The sequence below is a fragment of the Hippocampus zosterae genome, chromosome 7, assembly GCF_025434085.1.
Source record: "Hippocampus zosterae strain Florida chromosome 7, ASM2543408v3, whole genome shotgun sequence".
NCBI lineage: Eukaryota > Metazoa > Chordata > Actinopteri > Syngnathiformes > Syngnathidae > Hippocampus > Hippocampus zosterae.
This window is the reverse complement of record NC_067457.1, coordinates 20,130,718-20,155,915: the sequence shown is the minus strand read 5'-3', so window position 1 is coordinate 20,155,915 and position 25,198 is coordinate 20,130,718. Positions and strand designations below refer to the sequence as shown.

At 44.9% G+C, this 25,198-nt stretch overlaps 1 protein-coding gene across 10 annotated transcripts; it reads left to right on the top strand.

Annotated features, from left to right (window-relative positions):
• The first annotated feature begins 7,757 nt into the window (after nucleotides 1-7,757).
• Nucleotides 7,758-22,896, top strand: snx13 (sorting nexin 13). Of its 10 annotated transcripts, none has more exons than XM_052071822.1 (26): nucleotides 7,758-7,950; nucleotides 9,577-9,689; nucleotides 12,590-12,702; nucleotides 12,790-12,892; nucleotides 12,977-13,066; nucleotides 14,070-14,191; nucleotides 14,374-14,492; nucleotides 14,638-14,745; nucleotides 14,825-14,913; nucleotides 15,010-15,093; nucleotides 15,172-15,310; nucleotides 15,402-15,490; nucleotides 16,340-16,439; nucleotides 16,505-16,698; nucleotides 17,256-17,360; nucleotides 17,443-17,613; nucleotides 17,705-17,774; nucleotides 18,266-18,444; nucleotides 18,604-18,711; nucleotides 18,799-18,909; nucleotides 19,082-19,243; nucleotides 19,309-19,380; nucleotides 19,463-19,608; nucleotides 20,226-20,294; nucleotides 20,374-20,486; nucleotides 20,686-22,896. In XM_052071822.1, the coding sequence occupies exons 2-26, from the start codon at nucleotides 9,669-9,671 to the stop codon at nucleotides 20,919-20,921; spliced, it is 2,913 nt and encodes a 970-aa protein (XP_051927782.1). In that variant the 5' UTR covers nucleotides 7,758-7,950; nucleotides 9,577-9,668; the 3' UTR covers nucleotides 20,922-22,896. The 10 variants fall into 10 exon arrangements, with proteins under 10 accessions (XP_051927782.1, XP_051927783.1, XP_051927786.1 ...); XM_052071823.1 differs by having other exon boundaries at nucleotides 7,758-8,049; XM_052071819.1 differs by lacking the exon at nucleotides 7,758-7,950 and adding an exon at nucleotides 8,044-8,138.
• The last annotated feature ends 2,302 nt before the right edge of the window (nucleotides 22,897-25,198 follow it).

Here is a 25,198-nt window from a genome sequence, read left to right as displayed (position 1 = left end):
CATTTCAATTGCATTGCAACCGATGCGAAAGTCAAAAGGTTCAGTTTGTTTGTTGACGAGCTGTGACTCCTCTTGTCAAAACGAACTCCTAGCAAGACTCTTGGTCGTTTCCATTTTCAACGCCCCAGCGAAGGCTTACCTGTTTTATCTCCCCTGACTTCCTTTTAGCTTGACTTCCACTTTTTTCAGTGCACTGACCTCAGGGCTTTGGGAACCCTTTTTTTTTTTGCATGTTGCTGCAATTCCGTGCTATAGCTAATACAATTTGTTTTAATTTCAACAACGGTGTCCTGGAGATGATGCATAATGCGGCTTGATGTTTATGAAATAAGCACACATAATTTCCATCAGGAAACAAGGATTTCATTTTTACCCAATTGGAAATTTCAACACAGTGGGAATGAAAATGCGGTTCAACTCATGAGATGATATCGCATTGAAAAAGAAAAAAGAACTCACAATTGTAGTTGGCTCGGTTGTATTTATTCCGACGGAGAAGTGTTCCGGTGATGTCAAAAATGAAAACGTGATGACGCCTAGATGAACTGACTTACACAAACGCTCTGTGTACAGAATATGCCTTCATCCGCTAAAAGAAGTACACCGTGAGAAGTAGAAAGAAAATGTCAGTGTTCTTCAGGTGCCATCGGAATTCAGGGTGAGTACAATTTATGCTGATTTTTCCTTTTTTTTAAATGTTTTATGATACAGTGGATAACTACGTTTTCACACTTTGACAGCAAAGAAGCGTCACGCATGGAGCAACTCCACTTCGCTCGATGCTGCAAGCCTGACAAACTTCATCAAAGGGTGAGTCATTTCGTTGTTTTTTTTTTAAGCTTTATTGGTTTGTCGGCGTCAAAATCCAGCCTCGGGTGAAAAAAAAAATGTAAATCCACACTTCTTGTCCACACAAGTCAGCTTCAACTCAGAACACTTTGCAGTTTGTACTTTTTCTTTCCAAACAATATTTTGCCAAGCCAATTCTCCGGCCATAAAATAAGCGACTCGAGTCGATTCCAGTCCCAGGTCATATTCCTCCAGTTCAATTAAGACTCTCAAAAAGGAGAAACAATCTTGCAAAAGCTTTTGAATCCACAGACGGGACTGGCAAGGTAATGGCCCATTAAGTCCTAATGAAGAGACAGGATTGCTTGAGGGGCTTTATAAAACAGGCAGGGGTCAAGGGAACACGGAAGTGACCCGGCAGCAGTTAACGCACGCTCCCAATTAGTCTGCAGCTCACACACACACACACGTACGATTTCCCCGAGGGCGGTGCCAACTGCACCCATCAATTCCTGACCTACGGCCTCCTAACTAACCCCGTCGCCCGCACGCCGACGACCCCCAAGCTTGGACCGCCGCAAAGTCACTTTTGGGTGGACGGGCGGAGGTGCGTCGGATTGAAAATTGTCCTGACCAGAGCAGGACAACGAGACACAACATCCGAGTGAGAAAATAAAGAAAGTAGGCGGGCAAATGAAGGGACGGAACATACGTGAAGCTTCTCGGTTGCCCCGCTCGGGGGCTGTTTATCTTGCAGATTGAGTTAAAGGCGAGCCTCTTCCAACCCTCCGCATACCAGACAATATCACAGTGGCTCAGCTTTAGGAATATAAACAGACAAGCTTTATCAAAAGACGAGCGTGGCTCTTTAAAACGCATCGGCTCTTTCTCCTAACTTAATTTACGGCGCCTTACGCAATGGGCCTTTATTGGATTTAAGCTGTTTGAATGTCTTATTCGGCCTGAAAATGGGGATGGTGGAGGGACCCCGCTTTAGGGGGTTCTATTGATATGGGGGGTTAGGACTCCCATTTCCGTGTTTGTCTTACACTCGTGGGCTCATTGGAATCTATCAGACATTCTACATTAGATTTTTTTTTGGGGGGGGGGCATTAAATGAGCACTTTCTGTACTTAGTCTGCACCACTGAGTTTTTTATTTTTTTGGGTGGAGATGTGGGGCAAAAAAAAAAAAAAGTTGCATCTCCGACTGCTTGCATCATCCGGTGTTAAGTTTTGTGGGTGTTCTCCCAGTTGAATGCAATGGCGGTTGATAGGCGTTTCGAGGGAGGGGCGACTTGGCATCTCGAGGAGCTCAGTGTCCCTGGGAGAGAATGAGAGCCTTCCCTGTCGGGTGGTCTTTTTTTTTTTTTTTTGCTTCTCCTTCCTTAAGCCTTCTCTAATATGTTGCCATCTTTTCTGCCTTTCTTTCTCCCGGCCTCAAAACCCCCCTCCTTTCCACCCCCCCCCCCCCCCCCCCCTCCCAATATCTGCAATATCATCTCCCCCTGCTAATTTCCTCCGCTATGTTTACCTCGGCGGACACATACAAAAACACCCAGTGTGCCTCAGTAGTTACTTCATACACCCAGTGGATGATTGGGCCTTGAACACCCCCCCCCCAAAGAAAAACACACCAGACAATCAAAGATGCCTCACGTTTTTCGAAAACCAAATTTTGATGATTCCACGATCAACTAGTCGCGCCTCGACAGCTGTTCTGTGCGTTTTACAAGCACTGACTTTTGCCATCTAATGAGTCTTTTTCCTACACCCCCCCACCCTTCTTTTTTTTCTTTGAGCTTCGAAAAGCAGTCCGGTAAGTCAGCGCCAAAGTACACACACACACACACACACGCGTTTTGCTCAAAGTGCAGACATGGGACAAGAGGAAAAGTGGAAAGTAACACCACCTGAAAAGAAGCAAAAGGTCCCCCTGAGACCAAAAGCTCATATAAATGCAAGGAGGGACACATAAATACCGAGATGGTGATGGCGCGTGTGTGTGTGTGTGTGTGTGCGTGTGTGAGTGGTGGTGTGTGTGATTAGCGCTTATCAAAAAAAGCAACACAGCACAAGAGCGCTATTTCAGGGCAGCACCTGCACCAAAATCTGTCCCCATAGTGTCTGGATGGCTGAAAGAATTGTTTTCATCGACTGTTTTTATGCATCGGCTCTGCTTTACTTCATCTTCTTTACTACTCAGTAAAAAAAAAAAAAAAAAATCTAAGGGCCCCATCTTCAGAAGTTGGTAGAGGATGTGGACACCCCCCACTCCCCCCAGCACGTTTTGGTACACTGAAACCCGAGCCGCCGGAAGCGGCCCTGCGCATCATCAGGTCGAGGCAGACAAATAACTCACCGTTTGAAACGTGCTCTGGTTGTGCCCGCTTTATTTTCTCTTTCATCTCCATCACTCGGCTCCTGTCATCTTCGTCGTTTTTTTATTGTTTTCCTTTCAGCTCTCGTTGAAACCGTAAGAAAGGAGGGGGAGTGGTGGAGGGGAGAAAAAAAATACCTGTGTTATCTCAATACGAGCTTAGCGTTTAAAAACTAAACGAGCCGCGGCTGGCTGGGGTTTAGTTAGGCCCCCAAATTCCAGGAAATATTTTCTTGCGCCATTCCCCTGAAGATTTGTGGTCGTCCTGCCCCACAATATCCCTATAATGTTTTCGGTGGAATTTCCACAAACGATAAAAAGCAAGTTTGGAAGAGTGAAGCGTTGATCTTCCTTATCGCTGCACGCTTGGATTATTTTACCTTGCAAATGCAACTGTGAAAATGGAGGGAGCAACATTGTGCGGCTTTTAAGGGGAGAAGACCTTTCAAAGGTTTATTTTTGTGGGTCAGACTTAAAAAACAAACAAAAAAAAAACCCCAAATACTTTAAAAATATTTTTAGGATCACCTAAAGCCATCTCTGATGGAATTTTGCGGTTGACCAGCCTTTATTGTTGACAGCGCCTGACGGTATGTCGGAATACGTTCAATTGGACGTCAATTGTGATCACCCCCCCTTTTCCTTAGTCACCCCGAAAACAAAAAGAGAACGCAAAACACACTCAGCTCATCTATGAGATGTTCACCGAGGAATTTGGAAGTCATGCATGGGCAGCGTTTCAACAGTTCTGCTTGCTTAATTTATTGACAGATTTTTTTTTATATCCCCCTAGTCAGTTTGAATCAAATTCTAAATTGCGTCGTATGAGTTGAGGGGCATTTAAATTTATAGGCGACATTGAAACCGAGACGGAAAATGAATCAAATGCTGATGCAAAAAGAAAAACTGATGTAACGAGAATGACATGGTCTTTGTGCACCAGGAAGTGGCCACTTTCCTCCATTTTGCTTGACAGTGTGAAATAAGTTGAGGTCAACGGGGAAGATGTCGCTGTTCAAGTGGGGTTCGGAAGAATAGCATCTCAACACTCTTACCCCTCGGGTAACTGCACACACACTCACACACACACACACACACATATGCTGAAGTAAACATCTCACTGGTGAAATACTAAAAGTCCCCCCGGGGAAGTTGGCCCAGTGGCCTCGCAGAGTGACCCTTGTTACCGAGGTGATTAGATATTGCAATGCCTCATCTGCAAACATTTAGCCAGTGTCAGCCCTCATCTGCAACGTGGCACCCGGCCGGGGACACCGCAGGCAAACAACGCCAAGGATGTGATTGAGGACATGTGACAAATGTTACGTTTTCTTCATTTCTTCTATCAGGTTTGCAGTTGAGGAAAGGATGCCGTATGCTACGAGATGCATGATGGTGGTGAACAGCCCAAAAGTGGCATTTACCTCTCACAACCTTTTTTTTGGTTGGGGGGGGGTGCGAGGTATGATTTTTTTTTGGTGGTTGGGGGGGTTGTAGTCAGTGTGAGAGCATTTCTTGAGCACAAGCTGTTTTGGGAGTTCTGTTGCAGATTTTGTTGGGTGAAAAAAAATACTTTTTTGTGACAATGAGAATTTTTTGGGGGTGACATTTTTTGTTGTGAGGTTTTTTTTTTGTTATGTGTGAAAGCATTTATTGTATATTTGGCTTTTTTTGGGGGGGGGGTCTGTGTTCTGAGTTTATATTTAGTGTTAGATTGTTTTGGAGTTTTGGGAGAAAATAAGAGATTTTTTGTGAGTTACATTTATTCTAGAGAGATTTTTCTTAGGATGCATGACGGATTTTTTTTTGTGAGGGAAGAGGTTGTTTTTGGTGGGGGGTTGATTGTGTGGCGGCAGATGTCATTTTTGTCCTATGTAGCACCTCATGTATATAATTTATCCAGTTACCGAAGGTTTACAGTTACTCCAGTGGCAACAATCGTGTCTTTTTTCAACAGATTGATAAAAACAGACGCCTGGTAAACTCGTTTTGTTGTAAAAATGAGGACATTTTTCCCCTTCAAATGATCCATTTTACACCCTCTTGATTATTTCCCTCCTTTATTTCCTCCCCTATACATTCAGAATGGAGCATTCCCAATCGGAATATTCCGGATAAAAAGTGCGTATTGGCATGACTTTTCCTCATCATCAAATTACTATCGGCTGTCACATTCCACCTCCTCACCTTTGACCCCTGACACACCGGTCTTCCTCCTTTAGGCCAAACTATCCTGACCGCCACGCATTAGGTCACTCATTGGCCTGACTGCGACTTGGCTTTATGCTCACTCTGCAAGCAAGTCAATGACTCCTCAGAGGGACATTAATAATTTACTCGAGGCTCCGCGGCGCACGGAACATGAATATGTTCTCATGTTTATGCGCACATAGAACAACCCAGAAATGTCCAATTATATATCCCTGTAAAAGTTACCTGATATACTGCTGGATCAAGAGACCTTCTGTTTCCTTGAAAATAGAGAAGCGGTAGCCATCGCTCATGCGCAGCAGTCCAAAAGGGGGATTGACTCTTTATACGACACTTGTGTAAAAGGCGCTTTTTAATATATGACAGCGTGTCAGGCAGTTGGGAAAAGCAAAACCGCCGTAGCCCTTTGTCATCACTGTCAGCCAGAACATTCATGCTGAAAGCATTCACACTTTTACCAGAATACGGAATAAGAAGATCCGGCCACCCGTGTTCCATGGCGCTTGCCGTCATTCACTGGAAGCTGTCCTAGCTGACTTTGGGCTCTCCAGCCAAAGATCCATTTCCACTCACATTCTTTGGATAATTTATAGTACTCAATTAATATTCAACTTTTGGGAAGATGGAGGACATGTAGACTCCTCACAGGAAGGCCAGAACTGAGATTTGAACCCAGAACGTCAAAACTCAGAACCTCAGAACTGTCGGTCTGACCTGATAGCCCCTAATTGACCTTGCTGAAAATCCCCAACTGCTCTCCTTGAAGAAAATGTACTGTATCTTCAAAATATGTTCATTTGTGATTGTCAGAAGTAGTGCTTGTTTCGTAAACAAACAAACAAACGCAAATAACAGTCACAATGTATTTCTTTGGTGCGTTTTCGATGTGTAATAACATTTGTCAGGTGATTTATTTGAGACATTCCAAGACAAGCGTCCTTCTCTTGACAGTTCAACGTCCCCTTCCAGGGAGCCCAGAACGGGTTAGCAGCGACCTCTAGTGTTCGCCTTCAGTCATGTAATAATTGGATTTGAATCTACTTGCTGCTTCTCTAAGTGTAGGGGAATTGTTTTATTTTATTAAAAAAAAAACATATCATTAGACAAGGCCCAGGCAGGGACAACCAATCTCTTCAAACACTTACTGACATGTCATTGTCCATACAAAATTAATTATTTCTTAACCTGAACGCATGCAAATGGTAATTTAAACTTGTTCAGCTCACAGAGTTGCGATGTCAGACGCAGGGTGACGCGGAAAGACAAATGAAACACGAGAAGACCGTGGTGATTTCTTTAGGATGCATTCAGGATAGATGTTCCATCCTCTTAAACGAGAAGGGGGGGCACGCTTGCATTTAGTTTTGACAGTTGTAGCTTCCAGGTGGAATTTTTGCCCCATTTGAAGATTGTGACCGACAAAGTGCAGTCAAGCAGCTTCTTTACTCCACTACCCCCCCCCCCTCCTCACTGTAGCATTTAAGTGTTAAGTGCTAACGTAGGCTAGATCTTATCTAATAGATACCACAAGGCAATAAATTATGTATTATGCCTTTTGTGGTTATAGGTTGATCACGTGACCCGTATTTTTCAGTCACTGTCACTTCCTTTCAATCGTGATGAGTGATTTAATTGCAGCAACAAATAGCAGTACAGTACTGTAAAATGCTGTTGAACCACAATCATTTTAATTCCTCTATCTATGCCAGCGACTTACACAGTTAATGCGCTTTCACGAGATGATTGGAACTTTGGCCGAAAAAAACTAATACGTCACGCAGTTTGAATATTAAAACTTTACTACAGTAAAAGAACAAAAATAATACGATTATATATTATTATAGTACATATACTCTTATTAATAGAAATGCATTTCAAGTATAAGTGAAATATAAACTATACCTAAGTATATGTTTAAAAACAGTAAAGTACGAAGGCCGAATTAAATAAAACTGAACTGCAGTTGGGCAGAGATTTCACGTACCACTAGAGTGACCCCGCACACGAGTGTATTTATATCATACTGAATAACTGTTTTTGATTAGATTTTGTATTCCACGTTGTGCTGTATCGCATGGAACGCTGTCAAAGACAAAACCAATCTGCTTTTAGTGTTTGTTTGTGTGTTTTTTGTGTTTTAGAGTGGCAATCCTCCACTGAATGAGCAATCAGCAATAGACAGCCTCAAACTTAAATTTTGCTGAGCGTACCAGGAAGATTGGGCAGCCCAAGTTGCTCAATAACATCTGGGAAACGTTGTTTCGATGAAACTGTTCTGTGCTGAACTGGATGTTATGCTTGGGGTTTGTTCAATCGTGATTGTTTCTGCATATGTGTCAAGTCAGTCACGGGCGTGAGGTTACGTCAGCACGTCCCAGCCAATCAGGCGCAGACGTCCGCAAACGGGGCGCTGGAGACGTAAACCTCACAAAGATGGCGACGCTCGAAAGCGAATACGGAGATTGGGAATACGACCGTTTTTAACCGTGAAGAAAGCAGTCCTGTTGGCGTGTTACGATGTGGCGGGGTTAACCAGGGCCACCGGACGCCTTTTGAACGATGTTCGCAGAGGTAAGTTACAACTGACGTCAGTGTTAATGTGAGTTTAGCAGCTTTCGGCGGATGCTTGTCAAGACCTGGAAGCTAGGCGGCTAGGCGTGAGCCCAGCAGGTAAACACACACACACGTACAGATTGTCATGGGAGAGGACGGACGCCGCACAGTCTCGGCGCTTCTACAAAGCTTGTCCGCTATAAATGGTACTCGACCCGGGATTACACAGCTAACGCGACGCTAATACTATGATCTTGGGCTATTCGTACTGTCAACACTGCGCTGAAATTAGCTGGACGTGACCAATGTAGATAGGGAGTGTTTATATTATGATAAACGGCCTCCACCGGGAAAATTCGACACCGCACAGATCGCAGGTGAGCTGGGTGTCGGCTTGTTTTTATTTTTTGTTTTTTCGGCCATGTGAGTCGTTTGTCAACTCTGCAGGAGTCAGTTAATCGCGTGGATGCCGTACGACGCGTTGGTTAAACTGTGAGAAATGTATCGCTTCCTTTTGACTTTTGGTTGGACTTTATAGATAATCTTCTTGCGTGTTTTAATGTGTTTTTTGTAGCAGCCAAACTGTCAGGTCACGTGAGCCTTTGTCACAAACAAAACATTTACCAAAAGCAGGAAGGTTTGAAGTTGATGCAATGTGACGTATGATTGACTTTGTGATCCGTGGTGTCTTGATTTGGAATTCGTCCCGTGACTAAACTCGGAAATTAAAAAGTCACTTATTCCCCCAGTTCAAATGATGATGCACCCCCTCCAAAATTACCACTTTTTTCTCAGCGTGTTTAATAACGAAAAAAGAGCATTTCTCCATTGCGAGACTAATAAAGGTTTTCTTAGTCTTAGTATTGAATTCATAGCACAAGCTATGATGGCATCTTGCTGCGAAGGAACTACGTTGGAGTTGAGTAACTTGTAAGATGGGAGTTTGCAACAATAAAGGAAGCATTTGTTGACAAGTAACCTCTTCCTCATTCCCTGCTAGCCTCAGTATTTTTTAAAATAACTTGTCACTGAATTAAACTAACCAATCAGACAAGCGACAGCAGGCATGACTGAGGGAAACGTCAAATAATTGCAGCGCTGGTTTGTGACAAACCCCCTATGGAGTGCGAGCAATTTGGCAGCTTTGGCATCCACCCATACATGTGTGTTAGTGAGCTGTGGGCATTTCTTTTGAATAGAGGGGTGGGTTGGTGGCGTTTAGAGGGCGTGACATGAGGCTACAAATAAAAGCAGTTCTAACTCGCCATACTTCCAAATTTGAGCAAATGTTTTTGTTTTCTCGCCTAATTTGCATATCTTGTGGCATGACAAACACACAAAAACGTTCAATAAAATTAATTATATTCACCAGAGATGCTTGTTATTTTTCAGCAAAATCCACCATCTTCGGCTAATTTTGTTGTTTCGTAGCTAGTTAGTTGTTGCTGCTCTAGGAGTCAGCAGAGAAGGCTCTAAAGGCCCTAACTGCACACCACGGAAATTATGGGCAGATTTCTTAATCGGAGTGAAATCTGGGCATTGAAAAGACAATCACGGAGATGAAAATTAATAATATTCAGACCATTGGCCATTTCCTGATGCTGTCTCAGATGACCTCACTCTGTCTTGTTGTTTGCCGCAAAGCTTTAGGCACCAACTGTCCGGGCGCCCGGAGGGGATCTGCATCCCAAAAATGTGACTCCAATCTTCCTTTAACGCTTTCTGGTAGTGTTTGCATGATGACAGAACCCCATCAGGTAAATGAAAATTGAACTTCCTTGGCAGAGGTAATAAAGTTGAATCAAGGTGATAAGAGCCTCTTCTGGGCACCTCTCCAGCGGTTTAAGTACACATTTAGCCTCGGTAACGAGGCTTTAGTTGCCACTGCAGTATTCTTTGTGTCATAAAAGACGGTGCGGTCTTTGGTGAGTCACGGTCCTCTTCGTTTGCCAGCTTTCTAAAGGTTTACTTTTCAATGGGAAAGGTACAAACCGAGGAATGCACTTAAAGGTTCCTTTTCAAACGCGTGTTGCGTAAGATAGGATCACATCAGGCTTTTGGCCCCGACCACCTCTCCTCCATGAAAACGATTGCACGCTGAGGATATGCTCGTCCTTCCCCGATCGCCTCTTTATGGGTTTTGGCATAGTAAAGCGCCACAATCACTCGCTGACCTTGTCCTTCCCCGTTTGGCCCAAGTCTGATTTGAAGTGACCTTTGTCACACACTTAGCCCGCCATGTCACCTTGGACATCTCGGCCTCCGCCTGTCCATCAAAGGAATACGCCGATTTGACAAGCTGGGCGATCTGCGGTTTGGCAGGCTGACTCATGTGGCTGCGTCCCGCTTGATGTGGTTTTGGTACCGTCAGGGTTGCGGTCATGCGGCCATGCATCCGTCGCATTGGAGCTTCTTGTTCAGTTGGATCCCCAACTGACTGCAAATAACGTCCAACTGTCAGCGCCACGTCCTGCAGGAGTAACGTATAACCTTCGCAAAGGCATGATGCCCCAAGTCCCCTCACAGATCCTTGGAACTTAAGTTCTGTTAATGAACGTTAACGCCATGTTTGCCTCATGCATTCCCGGATGGATTAGGCGTGAGCAGTCATCCCTGTGACTCTCTCCTTCAATTAACTGGGGGATCTCCCGCCGGCCATTTTTAATGGCGCAAGCTAACATGCTGCCTAATGACCACGCTAATCAGGGTTGTGGTCACCCATGAGATGATCTCAAGTGTGTCAGGAACCAACCGAATCATGCTTCTCTCTGCGGCCGTGAACATTTAACTCATTCACTCCCAAAGACGTTTTTAAACGTCTTTTCAGACTTGGTCCAGAATTGGCTGGTACCATACAGGTATGCTTTGAAATCAGCAGGTTGGTTTGGTCGCGCGAGTGATGTTGAGCCAGGTTGTTCTCGCCGAGGCTTACGCGTTAATCGGTGGAGCAGGTGGTTCATGTTTTCAACCCCTACAGCGTAAGCCGCAATAACTCGCACTGTTATCATCTCGTCTACAAAGCCGCCCAGCGTCTGCCGGCCTTCGTCATCTCGTGGCATACCATCCGGATGATAAGACGCCGCGTCGGCCGACGCTCGTCCGACGTCACGCGTCATGTAGCACATTTGAAGTGGGTCTTTTTCATGCAATGATTGTGCTATTTTTTTTTTTTTTGCTTTTTCCTGGAACGTCAGTTTGTTGCCTTTTAATGAGTAATTTGAGGTTAACCAGCGAGGCCACAAATGATTCTCTGGATCCCCCACCGACCTTGGAATCTTTGTTAGTTGTGAGTCGAATAGGAAGTCTTGTCAAGCCTGTTTGAGCACTCGCTGCACCTTGGACATTTAGAGACATACCTGAGAGATTCATAGTTTATGTTCACCTTGTGCAATTCCAAAAAAAAAAAAAAAAGTACGATGAATGCCATGACGCAAAACTAGTGGTGGAATTTTTTTTCCCCTCTGGGATTTATTTCATTTGTGATGATATCAAAAAGTTTGTCCCTAGCATTACCTCACATCAACGTCCACAGAAAGGCAAAGCAAGTTTTTTGGGGGGGCTTTGAAGCACGTACCTCAGGTCAACATTTTGCAACTTGTTGATAAAAGCACCATGTCAAGGTCAGATTGGTTTTTGGGGGTTTGTTTGCAATTTGTTCAGAGACGCTCTTGTTCCTACTTTTCTCGTCCGGGAGTCTGCCCACTTGACTGGTCATCATTTTAGTTGATTAGAGAGAGGCTGTTAGGGGGCAAAGTCAGGGTCGGGGGCTTCTCCAAGGTTTGGTAGTGTGCCGCTGCTGCGTTCTCGGGACCCAAGCATGTCACTCCGAAGTACAAGTCACGGACATGATTTCACTCACGTTAAACGCTCGCACAATTGCAACGATCGGCAAAGGAGTCGAAATGAATGGTTAAGTGGCTGTTCACATCTTGCAACGTCGACACATCTGTCATCCGAGCGAGCTGCCGGGCTCCGTCCGCCGGTGGAAGTGAAAACAATGCGTCGATATTGTTGTCTGACTCCGTCCGTCTCTGCAGCACTTCACTATGGGAAGTGGCTTATGAATATCTGCCCACAAAATGCAACCTCACGTCTCTTTGTGTGACATCACTTGAACCTCGAGTTGTATCACGGTTTCCTGTGCCTCCAAAATAGTTTTTTTTGGGACGTACAAGCGCAGCCCTTTTTGTATGATATTGAATAAAAATATTTGTCGGCCTGTTGTCGAAATACCTTCAATCTAGCTGTTCTATTAAAAGTGTCCGTCTAATTTAATTCAGGCTGTTCTGGAATGTCAAATTTATGGTTTGACTTTTTTTTCCCCCCAGAGTGGAAATTATTTTTTTATTTTTTATTTTTTAAATGGTGTGTGTGTGAACGTGCTTGGTGAAGGAAGAGTATGCATTTTTGAGGAGAATATGCAAAAAAAAAGGGGTGGGGGAAGGGGCGTCACAGGTTTTGCGTATACTGTATTGAAAATTTGTGACGCTTTGTGTAATTTTGTGGTAAAATATGAATATGCTGTCTGAATTTAGATTTCTTTTTCCCCGACATGAAGCCGATTTAAGTTTGCTTGGGACGTCGAGTTGGACACTTTCCTTGATATTGTTGTATAAGCTGTCATTAAATGATGATTTTTTTTTCTTTTTTTTTGTAGGCCAGTCTGTCCTTTTGGGGATGGGGGGGTCTCGGAGTAGTGCTGTTCCTCGTCACTTTTGGACCCTTCGCCATATTCTACCTGGCCTTTTACATCCTCTGCTTCATCGGCGGGTGAGCAGGCGCGCTTTTTTTGGGTGGGTGGGGGGGGGGGGGGGGCATATCCACGGATGTCACTCATGAACTGGTTTACTCCCACAGGGGCTTTGCTGTCACTCTGCTTTACGGGAAGATCAACTCGGAGAAGTACTTGGAGAGGTGCGAGCACTCCTACCTGCCGCCCCCACCGATTGGTATTTTAAAGGTAAAACGTGAGACTGCGTGCGTGTTGGACATCTGCAAGTTCCCCCCCGCCCCCCCTCTCATGGTTCTGCCTTTTTTTTGTCAGACGCTGGATGAGATGAAGCTGGAGATGAAGCCCATCAAGATCGACAGGCGACTGACTGGCTCGAGTTTCATCGATGAACCTCTGCAACAGGTTTGCGACAATACAGCGTCACTCTCAAGTTACCGCAACCGAGCGACTCGCTGCACGGTTTGGCCGAGCTCTGCTTTAAAAAAAAAAATTGGGGGGGAGGACTTTTGTGACAGGTCGGCCACTTTAAAGGCCCACATGAGCCATCCTAACGTCAGTCTGGTTTTGCTCACGTGGAGTCTGTTGTGTTGTTTTATTGTATGCCCGCACTTGTGACGCAACCATTAAAAAATTTTTTTTTGCAAGTCAAATGAGGCCAATGCACGAATGAAAGCAGGCTGGCGAGGCGTCGGATAGTATCAGCATCTTCAATGTAACAGCGAGCACGATCGGATGCTTCATCTGCATTTGGGTTGTCCAAAAGCGATGCAAGTTGGCCACTTCGTGTCAGCTCAAGCGGCGGGGCCAGCATCGTTAAGCGGCGACGCTGCATTTTTTTTTTTTTTTTTTGCGATGCTCGGATGACACCGAGGGAAAGGAAAACCAATTGACTTGTGCTTATTCACTTAATACCACACAAACAACGTCAAATGCTGATTTTCTGTCACTTTTTAAAAAAAATACAAATGCCCTAACGGTGTTAGCATTGCAGCATGTTTTATTTTGAAGTCTGCATTTTTGGGGGGGGGGGGGGGGGGGGGGGTTGGTGTTTTTTGCTACCATGACATTGTAAATGGCGACGGCAAAGTGAAAGGACCTCATGAAACGGTCAATTAGACACCATGAGGACATTTTTTTTCACTTTGATCTTTTTTTTTTTCTTGAACAGACAAACGACTCAACAAAATCAACAAAATGAAATAAGATTTGATTTCCACCATTTTTCTACATAAAAAAACAAAAAACAAAACAAGGCTCTGCCCCTTGAATGCAATTTTTGAAGCATTATTTATGACTTTTTTTTTTCTTTTCAACTCAAGCTCTCAGATTGTTAGCGCTTGATAATTAACGATTTTTCACAGCTGTTTTTCTTTTCTTTCCCCCCCCCCCACTGATGTCCCTGCAGGTGATCCAGTTTGCCTTGAGAGATTATATCCAGTACTGGTACTACACTTTGAGCGAGGATGAGTCTTTCTTATTGGAGATCAGACAGACGCTGCAGAACGCCCTCGTCCAGTTCTCCACGCGGTACGCGTCACACATACGCGCACGCTCCGCAGCCACTTCATTAGAGACGACCGCAAAATGGGCACCTGCAAGATGAATCGATTTAACCAAATGTCAATTCCAGCGTTGTCGTTGGCGCCGGTTTGGGTTGATTCCACGCTTTTTAGCGGATCTCGTTGGTATTGTCACGCTTATCTGTCAAGGTCCAAAGAAGTGGACTGGCAGCCTTACTTCACCACTCGCCTGGTGGACGACTTTGCCACCCATTTGCGTGTCTTTCGTAAAGCTCAGGATCGTCTCCCGGACAAAGAGGATAAACAAAGTAAGCGTTGACGCTCTCGCCACGAGCCACGATCGCTCGCGTGACCCGTTGACAAATTTGAGTAGCGTTTGTTGCATGGCCGTGAAGGACAAGGATAGAGCACGTGCGGTTTGTTTGACGGATTTGTTTGGTCTGAACCGGACAGGGGACAACATAACAGACGAGCTGATAGACTCGTTTTTCGAGGCCGAAGTGGAGATGGAGAGGAAGATTTGTCGAGACGTCGTCTGCACTTCGCTGAAGGACGAAGAAGGTAAACAAACTCGGCTCCGTTCCGATGACTCGCGTCAAACGATCGTCGGCGTGATTTGTCGCCCGATGTTTTGTGTCAGGTTTCCTTCGAGACTTGTGCGAGTTGCTTCTGTATCTCTTACTACCTCCCGGAGACTTCCACAACAAGAACATGAGATATTTTTTAAGAGTGAGTGCGCACTCGAAACAGTCACGTCTCCGCAACAGCGAGCCGTCCCGCCACGGCGCCGTCTTCTCATTTCCACCCGCGTGCGTTTTTATTTAGGAGGTGTTGGCGCGTGGCATCCTGCTTCCTCTCATCAACCAGCTGAGTGACCCGGACTACATCAACCAGTTTGTCATCTGGATGGTACCAGTTTGACATTTTTACAATGCGATAAGTGGCTTGAAAACGTCGGTGACTGTGTGTGTGTGTGTGTGTCTTCAGATCCGAGACTCCAGCTGTAACTACGAAGCCTTCATGAACATCCTGAAACTGACAGACAAGCCAGCGGAGCTGGAGGCCGTGAAGGACATGGTGATGGAGGAGCTGCAGTACTTGCGCTCGCTGGACACAGCAGGAGATGGTGGGGGGGGGGTCATCTCGCTCACGGCTGCGACAAAAGTCCAGATCATCAATCCTGGACTCATGTCGCTTGCTTCGCTTTGTGCTTTCAGACATCAACGTGATCAAAAACCAAATCAACAGTCTTCTGTTTGTAAAGAAGGTGTGCGAGACCAGGATCCAGAGACTACAATCTGGCAAGGTAGGAATGGATTCAGGAGTTTATTAACCCTGAAGAGGTCCTTTCAATATCCACCCTCACTTGTGCACAAAAAAAAAAATCATTTCATCAATATTTTTTTGATCCGCTTTAAACAGCTGGAGCTTTAACAGCAATTTGCTCAAAACGACCAAACTTTGTGACTTATCTTGTACAGATTTTGGTTTTGGGCTCTTGGGGGTCGTTGTCATTTTAAGATCATTCAAGCATTTGGTTAGGATTGTCATGACATCACAACTCAGCGCAGCCACTCGAAAATAAGAAAAAGAATGTCACAAAATGGCCAGCAGGGGTGGCAAACTCATTTCACATTGTGGGCCACATACGGCCTCAGTAGATGTCATGTGGGCCGGACCATTAAAATTATCCCCTACTCTGCTATAAATAACCAAAATATCATGTCTTTCCTTTGTTTCGGTAGAAAGAATCACAAGAACATTAGGAAAATCTTAAATTTAATGAACATTTACAAAACGACTTGACTCCGTTTCATTTGGCTGTCTAAATCTGCTGATCGGTCTGAAATTCTCTGGTCTAGTCTTCCTCTTCAGGCTAATATTGGCAAAAGCTTGTCGCTTCTCAGGTGTTTTATGTATTGATGTATTTTTTCACTTTTAAAATTATCCTGCGGGCCGGATCGAACCTCCTTTGGGGCCAGTTCCGGCCTGCAGGCCATATGTTTGACACCCTTGGTCTAAAGGGTTCAACAGCGATGGGTAGAATCTCCACAAGTATCCACTGCATTCGCGAAAGACGTTTGATGAGGTTCGGGGACAGACTGTCAACTGACAGACTGTGTCAGTTGACTCCTCCCCCCCGTCCTCTGTGTAGGAAGTGGACGCTTTGAAGTTGGCGGCCAACTTTGGCAAGCTGTGCGTCATCCCGCTGGATCACATCCTCGTCCACAACATCGCGCTGCAGTTCTTCATGGGTAAATGCGTCGATGCTGTCGCCGGTCCACAACTTCCTTTGCGCTCATGACTTTTCTCCTGGCAGATTTCATGCAGGCAGCCGGCGCCCAGGCCGAGCTCTTCTTCTGGCTCACGGTGGAAGGCTACAGGGTGACGGCGCAGCAGCAGCTGGAGGCCATGCAACGCTGGCATAAAGACGGCAAGAAGCAACCCAACGCCACCAAGGGGCTCCTCAAGGCGGCTGCGCTGGGGGTCTTTGAGCAGTACCTCTCTGACAAGGTCAAAAAATCGGCCACGAACAGCCTTTGGACCACCAACATCATAAATACAGCTCGCCGGAATGCCATGTCTTGTAGGATGTAACGGAATTCACCTCTAGTGAGAAGAACACGGGTCGATTATAGTTTGAATGATATTCTTGGGCTACATTTAGATGATGTTCAAAGCGGACAATTTGGGAGTGACACCAAGTCGGATTTCAAACACATATTCCTGTCACGGAAATCGAGCAGCTCACAGAGCACTTTGGCCCACCGAGAATTATTCAGGTGCTCCAGATTAGCTGCACTGGGTCTTGATTGTAGTTAAAAAAAACAAATATTTTTCCAAAATCTTGTTTTAATTTTGAGGGAGAAGAAATTTCATCTGTGCTGTATGTTACACATACATACAGCACATTTGACAATAAAGTTGTATTCAATTCAAATTAACCCCCCCCCCAAAAAAAGAAATAAAAATGCTATAAAAATGGTAATAATGATGCTGTCTAGCCATGATAATTTCTTTTCAATTACAAAATGTACCTAATTCACCTAACAAGCTTGTTCTCCCAGCAGGCGTCTCCACGGGTTCAAGTCAACGAGGACTCGATAACACGCTTAGGGGAAAAGCTGCAGAAAGACGATCCCACGCCAGAAATATTTGACGATATCCAGAGAAAAGTAGGAAATCATTTCCCGAATTCCTCAACGATGATTCAAAAGTCCGTAAGCAAGCGAATGTTTTTTTTTTTTTCTGCCTCAGGTGTACGACATGATGCTGAAGGACGAGCGCTACTACCCGGCCTTCAAGCAGAGTCCGCTCTACGTGCGCATGCTGGCAGAGCTGGACATGCTCAAAGAGCCCAGCTACCGCGGCTCCGACGACGGCGACGGAGAATCTTTCAATGGCTCTCCCACCGGGAGCATTAACCTGGTGAAGGCCTCGCTTTGTCTCGCCAGGGTGACTGTTGTCCACACACAAAAAAAAAAACAAACAACTGAAGGTTTTCTTGTCTTTCCTCCAGTCTTTGGACGACTTGAGCAACACCTGCCATGAAGAATCTATGCAGCTCCACGCTTTCATCTCTGACACGGGTATACACACACACACACACGCACACTAGATCGGATGTTTTGAAGACTGGATTGACACTGCGTCCTGGTTGCAGTGACACAAAAAAAAATTTCTTTGCTTTTTAGTGGTACAATTTGCATATGTGTCCATGGCAGTGTAAATAAGAAAAAAACACACACTTGGAATTGGATATTATCCCTCGTCTCAAATCTAGATAAAAAAACGATTGAACCTGCAGTGTGAATGCAGCCTAATTTTTTATATTGATGTGCTGATGGCCCCTTTATTTGTTTTGTTTTATCGCCCATCTTTTTTGGCGCCAAGCTCCATTTTTTTTGTCTTCTTTCTTTGCTCCTCCCATCTCCTTTGGTTTTTCTCTTCTTTCTTTTCCTTTCTGTCTCCCGCCAATTTGTCCCCGTCATTTTGCACCCGCATGTTTTCTTTTTTTCTTCCTCGACCCACTCCCGCTCCCTTTCCTACCCGCTTGTGGATGTATTGTCGGGTGGGGTAGCTGACGCTTGTATTCCCGGCTTGTGGGCTGCCGCAGGTGTGTGCAATGAGCATGGGAAGACGTACGCGCTTTACGCCATCACTGTATTCAGACGCAACCAGGACGGCAGCGAGGATTGCTGGAAGACGTACCGGCGCTACTCCGATTTCCACGACTTCCATATGAGGATCACTGAGCAGGTCTGATTTTGCTCGGGGGTGGGCGCGTGCGTGTTGCGATTGTGACAAATTTTACGCGCTTATGAAAGTGTGAGAGAATGTAACAGCATAAGTGTTTGAGCGTCCTTTTTTTTTTTTTTTTTTTCTCGACGGGCTCACATTGCCCCGTCGCACTTTTAGTTTGAGAACTTGACGTCCATCCTTAAGCTCCCGGGGAAGAAAACCTTCAACAACATGGACAGAGACTTCCTGGAGAAGCGAAAAAAAGACCTCAATGCTTACCTACAGGTATTAATTCTTATTTATTAGTGTCATTAATTGTTTCTTGACATGGGCGGCCAAAATGAAGACTACTCCCTATCCGTTTTTTTCTAGTTGCTGCTGAACCCCGAGATGGTGAAGGCGTGCCCGACTCTTGTGCCGTACGTCTATGACTTCCTGGAGAACAAAGCCTACAACAAAGGCAAAGGAGACTTTGCACGCAAGGTATTACAAAAAAAGTATGGGAGTCCATCGGAGTCGCGGATTCACTTTTCTGCCGTTTTATCAATGCCATGAGAGCGGTTCTGCGGGTCACCCCGGTCAGACGCTCAATGCAGAATTGCCGCCAAATGCGGGTCTCTCAAACGCCGCTTGCCGTGTCACGTTCCCACACCAGATAGACACGTTTGTCAACCCCCTGCGGAGCTCCATGAGGAACGTGTCCAACGCGGTCAAGTCCCTCCCCGACAGTCTGGCCGAGGGCATGAACAAAGTGTCGGACAACATGGGCCGCATGTCCGAAAGACTGGGCCAGGACATCAAGCAGTCCATATTCAAGGTCCTCCCCGTCACCACCTGCGCTCATCGTGACCAAATGTGACAATTGTCCCCCTCCCTTTGCAGGTGCCTCCTCTTCTTCCCAAGCCGGACATCGACCCCGAACACTGTCGAGTCTCGGCACAGTTGGATGACAATGTGAGTGGACCCGCTCAAGTGTCAGCGATTCGTTTTGGTTTTTTTTGCGCAAGTCTCCCACATCTTGTATTTGCACGAGCAGGTGGACGACAACATCCCGCTGCGTGTCATGCTCCTGCTGATGGACGAGGTGTTCGACCTGAAGGAGAAGAACCAGTGGCTGCGCAGGAACATCAAGAACCTGCTGCAACAGCTCATACGGGCCACTTACGGCGACACCATCAACAGGTACATCCATATACAGACCGGATCAAAAACTTTATACAAGCTAGTTTTTACTATTTGAAAGTAGTTTTATACCTCCCGTCTGCTCAAATCACATTTTGATTGAAACCAATTCAATTGAACCAACTAAATGTTCAACCAAACCAAAATTACAGAAATTTGGTAGCTTAACGCTAATTTATGATTTGGAATCACTGTCGACAAGCTAACAGAAATTAGCCAAGAAGTTATGGGAATGAAAAAAATCCTTCTGACTACTGCGATTTATGTGAGCAGCAGTACATACAGACATTACTCATAAGTAGACATTATATTATTTCTCCAGCTTAACTCATTCACTTCCAAAGACGTTTTTAAACGTCTTTTCGGACTTGGGCCAGAAATGGCTGGTACTGAATCAGTTAATTGGGGAATCTTCTCTGCTGCTGCTGCTTCTTCCAGTCGACATCAGCGCTCTTTGGCATATCGCGGCGCAACGTGCAACCGCGCCACTGTAAATTCCGACTTGTCTTTGTACTGTAAAAGCCCATTCGAAAAAGATCCTCAAAAATCTGTGATACCGGAGAACTCACTGTCATAGAGAGGAGACCGCCCACACATCAGCGTTGCTTTCTCTCCAGAAAAATCGTGGACCACGTGGACTACTTAACTTCTCCAGAGCAGGTGGCAGACTACGTCAAGAAATTCAGGTAACGTTGTTGCTCCTTTTAGCCTCCTCCCCCTCCCAAAGGCGTATGCAGGAACCATCTGAATTCCCACCTCCTCCAGAGACTCCTACTGGCCGAATGGGATTCTGGCGGAGACCCCGCCTCGTCGGGACAAGAGTATCCGGATGAGGACGCGAGTTGCTGCCAAGACCAGTCTGCTGGGCATCATGCCGGGTGATTACGCACACACATAAAAAAAAAGAAAAAGAGGTAGTAGAGAAATGTAAAACATTTTTTGTCTTTTACAAAGGTAAGATTAGCTACACTTCATCTGAGACAAGTTTCTAAATGTATTATTATTGTATGTATTATTAAATGTATATTATTTTCCGATCATTTGTTGACTTGTCACTTTTTGGTGACCACGCGGCAGACGAGCTGAAGCACATCATCGGTGCGGAAACCACCCGCAAGGGCATCCTGCGCGTCTTCGACATGTTCCAGTACCAGCCCACAAATCGGCGGCTGGTCTACGTCTTCCTGGAGGGCTTCTTGGAGACCATGTTCCCTCAGTACAAGTTCCCCGAACTTTTTGTCAAGTTGCACTCCCGCTCGCCGCGCATCCGCAGATACAGCCACAAACTCAAAGGATCCTCCCTCAAGAGGTGACAGGAGTGGACCGAGCCAGATGGACACAGAGAGAAGTAGACACACACACACACACGTGTACACACACAGACTTGAGAGCTAAATGTGACATTGGGTAAAGGGCATAATGTGAAATTTAAGGGGTGAAGCCCTCATGTCTTCTCATTGAAAACACTCCAATTAATAATAGGAAAATATTACACATCACATGCATCCCACATGACAGCATTTTCGTCCCCCTTCGGTTTTGGACGTTTTTAGTTTTGCTGAACTGGGTCAGTCTGTGCTGCCCCCCACCACCCCCGGCGGCCCAAGAGTACTGTACTGTTTTTTTTTTTTTTTTAACTGCAGCAAGAAACAGCTCGACCCACACCTTGCCTTACCTTCAACTTCACTTCTACTCGCTCCCCTCTTAATGCTGTAGACATTTTTACCTGCAAAGGCTGCACTCTTTGCGTTCATAGCAACCAAATATGTCAGTAGGACTGGCTAATGAGGCGCTGTTTTTAAAAATGTGACTGAACAAATATCGGATGAATGGATTTTCTTTTTAATTGTAATTTTCACGCCTCTGAGCTGTTGTTTATTTTATTTTTTTTTGTGCATGTGTGTTGCATCCGACCCCCCCCCCCGCTCCGCCCCCACCACCACAGCCCCCTTTACTGTACATTATGACCCCACAAGACCAAAGCTCACAATCTTGTGCTCTGTGAAGACATATGATGCAAACTGATGTAGTGTTGACATCACATGGTGTGTTTGTGTATGCGTGAAGGTGCAGCTGTCCATGCAAGCACACTAAGTTTGTGTCTCTGGAAAGCTGTTTGAGCGTATCATTGATATCCATCTTAAGGTCCATGTACCGGTAGGATAGATAGACACTGTCTATCTATACACGTGTACATATGTACACATATGCATATACCTACCTACACTAGGAGCACGCAGTTGTCAACTAATGTGCAGCTTTCCCCTCCCTCTATGAGTGCACTGAATTGTCTCAACCGAGCATAGTAGTGCTTAAACCTTAAGATGGATATTGAATAATTGCTTGAATGGCTTTCTACACACGCGAATGTATTCTCTGCTCTGGTGTGCGTGTTGTCCAATTGTGGGAGAGTCGGCCTTAAACAACGCATTGTGAACTGACGAGAAGCTCCTCCACTTGACTGATTCCTTCTCCTGACGTGGACAAATATTCCAAATCACATGAGATGGCAGACATCAGGTCTTATATTTTGTGCAATATTACTTTTCTTGGAAGCATGTGCATTTTGAAATATGTAGTGAAACAAGAGATTCATGTTCCTTGAAAAACATGAAATGTTTCTCCTTATTGGCCCAACAACTTTAACATTCCATTGTACCCGTGTTTTCTTTTAGACTTGTTTTATAAGTCACATTGATTTCCTCCCCCAAGGGTGCGGACGTTTTCCTCCTAGGGATTTACCTTTTATTAGCAAACTAGCTTGTATGGCTAATTTAGATGGGAAAGGCCCCGCCCTCTTACCTTTTCCATCAAATCGCCTGTGACAAGTTGAATCACTGCTCTTGAGCACTTATAGTAGCAACTGTGGGGCGTGGGTCTCCCATTGGCTTGGATGGAGAACTTGTATCTCCAGTCATTGGCCGGAACTCAGCAGTGGTGGCCTCTGATTGGCTGATAAACTGAATCGTCTGTTCTCATGGTGAGACATTACCTGGTGCATTGTGCACCTCGTCATTCAGGAAGCCTTTTTGTTCTTACATCCAGAATACATAAAAATGTGCATATCTGTGTACAGTTTGTCAATAGTGTGCATAAATGTACTGTCAACTCTATTTTCGTATTTTTCTTTAACCAAAAAAAAACCTAAACAAGAATGTCATGACTTCAAGCGACTGAAAAAGTTTTTTTTTTGCATCACGCCTACCAAGAAATCCTTCCTTGAGAGCAACAGTGCTCACATCAGTACAACACTAATAAAAGGTAACTCAGACTAACTGACCAACACTGTGTATGGTGTGTGTGTGTTTTTTTTAACTCCGTTTGACAGCGGTCGGTCCTACCATTAACCTAAATTTAAATAGGCCATGAAATGACATTGCTACTTAAGATATGACTTAACTCTTGTACAATCAAATGGGTCTAAATCAACTACTGGATAAGTAGGAAGAAGTCCCCTGGTGATCATGTAATTGATTTTTATCTCGACAAATTCCAGATGCAAACACTTGTATCTTATCTCCAGCAAGAGAGTCCCTTTCAAAGCCCGCCCTTGTTCCCAGCATGATTCATAGTCCGTGTCCAAGCTTTCTCATATCGTCTTCCTTCGCGCTTTACCCACAGGGTCTACGATGACAACCGCTCCCCACGCGGCCAGACCTGGTCAGGAGAGAAATGTCACTTGTTAATCTATGTCCTAATGATATTCACATTGCGTCCAACTCACTTGCAGCGAAAGTAATCTGTGCGACCGTCCCCATGGAGGTAGGACCACCGAGTCGCATCACTCTGCGGGCAGCGTTGAACACGTACAACCCAGACAGGATAAGACCACTGCCGCAGATGAGTCGACAGCTCCAGCAGCTCTTAAACGTCTGCATGGACTTCGACATTGGGACGGCGTCTCCTGGTGGGGCATCGGGTGTCGCCATCTTGCTGCGTATCGTATGCTAAAGCTAACTGTTAAGGCGCGTGGGAACCTTGAATGCAGACGTTAACTGCCTAAAGGGTGCGCGGAACGGAACACGCAGCGAAAACACGTACGGAATGCATATTCAGATTGTCGAGTTGCAACTCAGATCGAACCACGATGGTATATCAGTATTGCTACCATTTTGTCGAGTAACCCGGAACAAATTGATAAAGACCTTATCGAGGTGTTTTCTTTTTGGACGAATGACATCATTGATGACGCCTATCTTTCCGGAAGTTGCCTTTTACTAGCTTGGTCTGTGTCGCTTTTGCACAATGGATATTATGTTAGGAAGCAGATATTAAAACAGGAAAAAAACGACTGTTCATTCGAATTTTCATACCAAAATTAAGAGTTTGATTTTCTCATTTGTTTTCTGGAACGAGTAAGGAAACCTATAATTACAGTTTGATTTTTAATGTTGATTTCAACAGTGAAAATGTAATACGATGGAGCATCTAGCCCAGGGTACAGAAAAACGGTTCCTGTATTTGGGATTCCCGGAAGTTGTCACTGGTTGCCATTTCTCATGCTGACCGGGAGATGTCGACAACGCATTACGTTCACTTTTTTTGCGTCGTGAAACTGAAGTGTACTGTAACAATTCCCACGGTACGCAAAAGCAGTCATCATGGCGGGTCACCGAGTGGCGCTAGTGTGCAAAGCGCAACAAGCCGCAGCAGAAGAAGCTTGGATAGTCGAACGTGACGTCAGTCCAGCAACTGAGTTGGAGTAAGGTGTGTACGTGAGAATTGATCAAATGCAGTCAGATGTAGTGATGGGATTTTCGGCTCTTTTTGGTGGTCCGGTTCATTTGGATCGGCTCAGTGAAAAGAGCCGGCTCTTTTTGGCTCTCAAACGGCTCTTTTAACTTTAGCTTTTCTTTTAAATATGTATGACAAATTTAGCATACATTTTGATAAATGACTTGGTGAACTAAATATTGCACTCTACTGACTGCAAATAGCAACAATTATCAAGCAAAGAAATGGCTTTTTACTTATTTTATTGAACATTCAAAACGTCCCAAACAATAAACAAGCAGCAGAGAGGTAAAGGCGTTTTTAGACGAAAAAACGACCATGTGTAGTAAGGCGTTTTTAGCTGAAAAAAACCCCCCGACCATGTGCAGTAAGGTATTTTCAGACGGAAAAAAACGACCATGTATACTCAGGCATTTTTAGCCGAAAAAAACGACCATCTATAGCAAGCCGTTTTTAGACGAAAAAAACGACCATGAATAGTAAGGCGTTTTTAGACGAAAAAAACGACCATGTATACTCAGGCATTTTTAGCCGAAAAAAACGACCATCTATAGCAAGCCGTTTTTAGACGAAAAAAACGACCATGAATAGTAAGGCGTTTTTAGACGAAAAAAACGACCATGTAAAGTAAAGCGTTTTTAGCCGAAAAAAACGACCATGTATAGGAAGGCATTTTTAGATGAAAAAAACGACCATGTATAGCAAGCCGTTTTTAGACGAAAAAAACGACCATGTGTAGTAAGGCGTTTTTAGACGAAAAAAACGATCATGTATAGTAAGGCGTTTTTAGACGAAAAAAACGACCATGTATAGCTAGCCGTTTTTAGACGAAAAAAACGACCATGTAAAGTAAAGC